This window comes from Cyprinodon variegatus, unplaced genomic scaffold, assembly GCF_000732505.1.
Source record: "Cyprinodon variegatus isolate N-32 unplaced genomic scaffold, C_variegatus-1.0 Scaffold529, whole genome shotgun sequence".
Classification (NCBI taxonomy): domain Eukaryota; kingdom Metazoa; phylum Chordata; class Actinopteri; order Cyprinodontiformes; family Cyprinodontidae; genus Cyprinodon; species Cyprinodon variegatus.
Genome location: NW_015150982.1, coordinates 528388 through 532575, shown reverse-complemented (window position 1 = coordinate 532575; position 4188 = coordinate 528388). Strand labels below are relative to the sequence as shown.

Below are 4188 nucleotides of genomic sequence, written 5' to 3'. Positions count from 1 at the left end.
CAGAAAAATGTTTCTTGAAAGGATGAGGAAAAAATAACCTTAGAATAGGCTTATTTAAAGGCCCGTAACTGTTTCCCCCCCACAGAACAGTAAAGCCCAGATCACTTAGATAAAACTGGTGTTTGTTGTTTATCATTTTAACAAGTTCAATTAAAAGGATGGTGTAGTTCTGTTTATGCAGGTATTAAAAGCTATCATCTTTAACCCTTAAATCATTTTTTTTTTCGCGAGTTTATGCTGTAACATTAGCATCATGTCATCAGGCTCATGTTGTTGAGCTCACAACATCCGCGCCCTCTCTATCTGCTGTCACTTTTACTCTGACAATCTGAGCAGGAAAAGAAGCACTATAATCTGCAGGAGATATGTTTTATTATATATTATGTAAATTTAAAAAATCTAATAGAAAACCATTATGTATAAATTCAGCAACAACACTTTTACCATAAAATAGGTTCTTTGTCCCAGCTACAATAGAACACTGTTGGTAAAAAATCTACATTTTTGGAGGGTTGTTCAAAATGGGGAAAGACTCATTTTAAAAGGTCAGGAAAGGGCTTTAAGAAAAAAAAACTCAGTATATCAAAAAAGTGATGTTTAAATAGTTTATTTTCATCTCTAGGAACTAAGTGTGTCTTGCCAGTATGTACAACATGGAGCTCATTAAGAAAGGGGGTGAACTGCTAAGCTTGCTGTTGGAGAATTGCAGTGAGGTGGCAAATCTCTACGGGAGCCATTTTTTCTTTTATTTTATTTTAGGGCTTTTATAGACATTTTTATCAGGGGGTCTCAGTTTTAGTGACTGGCGGTGTAAATTAATGCATACAAATATTTAATTCAATTCAGTTTATTTATAAAGCGCCAATTCACAACACGTGTCATCTCAAGGCACTTTATAGTTCACCACAGTCAAATTGATTCAAAGTTTTCCATCTAAGGAAAACCAGTTGATTGCTTCGACTCATTGACTCAAATGCAATCCCTCACACTAAGCATGCTTGTAGCGACAGTGGAGAGGAAAAACTGCCTTTTAACGGGAAGAACCGCCAGCACAACCAGGCTCGGTGTGAGCGGCCATCTGCCGAGGCCGACTGGGGTTCAAGGAGACAGAAGCAGATAGAAAAGCAACTGTAAAAGGCGGCCCCGTCCAGCAAACGCACAGCCAGGCAGACGAGCACCGAGCCAGCTCCGATGTCAGAGGATCAAGAGGGGATCTCCAGCCAGTCACAGTCAGAGAAACAGGATCACACTGAAAAACAGGCCGATCTCCAACATCTATAAACAAAAGCGTTAACGGCAGCAGGACAGCTGATATTTCTCTCCAATGATGGCGTCACAGCCAAACAGAAACAGACGAGTAAAAGCTATGAGAAAAAGCAGAGAGAGCAGAACGTTAGAGATTTAAGAATATTTTAAATGCTAAACTAGAAATGAAATTAAATGAATATGTAAGTATTTCAATAAGATGACTGTGTGGCAAACATTTTAGAAATTTTGTAATAATTTTTTCCTGACTGATGACCAATAACAAATTTACTGAATCTTTTGAGGGATTTTTGCAAACAAGATTTTTTAGGTTTATAATCTAAAAATGGTACATGTATGGATTTACGGTAAACCTTAAAATTGAAGTAAAGCTATTTTGAAATATAAATGTATATTTCCTTAGTGACTGTATTGGAATTTTTTTTCTTTATGCTTTGTGAGATTGTTAGAATAATGTATGTGTTTATTCCCTCAGGTGTTGGCTCCTGCTACCCCTCCTGCACCCACACACCATGCCACAGTCATCGTTCCTGCACCAGCACAGACTCCTCAACCCCACCATGTTACCGTGGTAACCATGGGCCCATCATCGGTTATTAATTCGGTGTCCACATCCCGACAGAACCTGGACACCATTGTTCAAGTGAGCTGCTGTTTAAACTCCAATTAAAGTCCTGTGGGTTTTATCTCCACATCTGGCCACTAGAGGGCGTTTTAATCTCTTGGTGTGTCTCTTCTGTTCATCTTCCAGGCAATCCAACACATTGAGGGCACCCAGGGGAAGGGTTTGGAGGAGGAGCAGAGGAGAGCGGTTATTGTCACCTCAGGGCGCGTCCTCTCCGACGTGGCTGGCTCAGACACGGCCTCGAACAGCGACGGCCCTGACGACTGTTCGCTGCCATGAGCTGGTGTACCGTATACAGCTTCATAAACGCACACACTCACACAGAAAGGGCCCGGAAGCTAACCAGGGATGAGGGAGACTACAAGCCCACAGCACTCTTGTTCTGTGGACAAAAATCAGCCCTGTAGTCGGACTAAAGCACTCATTCTGACTTATTTTTCCGTCTTTTCCTTCTCTTCTGCAGTTTTTACTATAATAGGCACCTGAAACCACACACATACCCATTGATTCTCATTTTTCGCTTACTTCCAGCCTCTGCTCTTTTACTCACTTACAAAAACTTTTTTTTTTCCTCCACGAATCTATGGAAATATTATTAAAACTACGACTGATTTTTATAGACTCTGTCAAACTGGAAACTGGAGTTTCAAACGCCCAATAATCATCTCCAGTAGCCGTCGGACTGTCCTCCTGGTGCTGGAAGCCGTTTGACTGTTCAGAGCAGCGGGAAGGAGGCACACTGGTGTGACGCCAGCACCCTTCATCTAAGCGTGATTATTATGAAGATGGATGCCCTTTCAAACAGCTTGGCTAGAGAACCGACGAGCTGTTTGCAAAGACACTGTGAGCTTGCAAGACTGTCCTAAAAGTTCCTCGCTGTTTTTATTGCTCTTAAGTCAAAACATTCATGTTTTTCTCTTCAAGTCTCTACTAAAAGTTAAATATATATATCGAAAAGCTGTTTTAAAGGCTGACTGGTGCTCATATGATAAGAGAGTGCACTTACTGGTTCACACTTCCAGTTTTGTTAATTTTTTATTTCTTTTGCTGGGCTGGGATCCCAGTAATCCCACATCATTTTTCCTCTTCTACCTTTCACTTTAAGCATCCTCCCCTTTTGAGTATGAAAGCACCTGACCTGGTTATTTAAGCTAATCCATGTTGAGTTCTTTTTAGGAGTTTGTGTCTGAGAGTTTTAAGGCAGCAAGGCTTAGTGGTGACCTGGACTCTGGCAGTCGGAAGCTTCAACACTTTAGCCTTGAGATGTCTGACTTGTTGATACAAAAAGGATGAAAACAATCATTTTATTTGCTCGATCCTAAGAGCACGTGTCATTTTAGGGTAAATGTCAAAGGAGAGTGTGATGAAATTTGGGGAAAATGCAGAGAGAGTTTGTTATAGTGTCGTTCACTGGGGGAGACTGGATTTACTACATGTATTCTATGCATTTCCTAATATCCGTACGTAGTTGTTCTGCATTTTTTCCTATTTCCCTGATAATGTAATAATGACTGAACTGTAGCCAAGAGAGGGGCTGCAGCTTGCCTTATTATGAGACCTTATTGTTGGCTGCAGGGAGGCCATCTTTTCCACACAGCTCCAGAGAAAAATCCGGACACTTCGTTTGGTGGCAACTGGTCACCTCTGCAATCCGGCTCCTAAGCACCAGCTATGTCATTACACATATTCCCAGTTATTTGGGTTTCTTTAAATATGTTTTCCCTACAATTATGTATGTCGACATGTTTGGATATACAGTTCCTTGCTAAAGTTCTCTTAACCTTAAGGGTGGCAGACTTTAATGAGCTAGACCAACACAAAGTAGTGGATAGATGTGAAGCAGAAAGGAAAAAAAATCTTTTTCACCTGTGTTTTGCACCATTTAATTTACTCTCATTAAGATTCTGCTGCAGGAAGAAGAAACAAAACATTCCCATGGTATAACCCTGCTCCTCCTTGTTTAATGGTGGGGATGGTTTTATCACTGTGTTCTGCAGTGTTTGCCACTGATTCTTAATTGAATTTGGGCCTGGACTCTGATCCTGAACTTTCATCTCAGTCTCAAATCCTTTCTCAGTCTCTATAGGTGCTCTGCAAACTGTATTAAGCTAAACCCGTCTCACACCAGTTCTGCTTTTCCTTTCACTATAGTTACTTACTACTTTTTGTTGGTCTATCATATAAAGTCCTAACTAACTAAATGGAAGCTTGTGGATACTTTTGCAAAGCGCCGTTGTGTCGATATGAAAGCTCTTGCATCCTTCGTGTGAAATATATGGGGGTGAAAAAAACAAAAC

General features: G+C 40.7%; 1 protein-coding gene across 1 annotated transcript in view; it reads left to right on the top strand.

The window, feature by feature from the left end:
* The window catches only part of tfap4 (transcription factor AP-4 (activating enhancer binding protein 4)), a 10449-nt gene extending 6639 nt beyond the window's left edge, over nucleotides 1-3810 (top strand). Inside the window, 2 exon segments of the mRNA XM_015391216.1 lie at nucleotides 1742-1909; nucleotides 2018-3810. Of these exon segments, the coding sequence (XP_015246702.1) occupies nucleotides 1742-1909; nucleotides 2018-2170 (321 nt within the window). The 3' untranslated portion in view covers nucleotides 2171-3810.
* The last annotated feature ends 378 nt before the right edge of the window (nucleotides 3811-4188 follow it).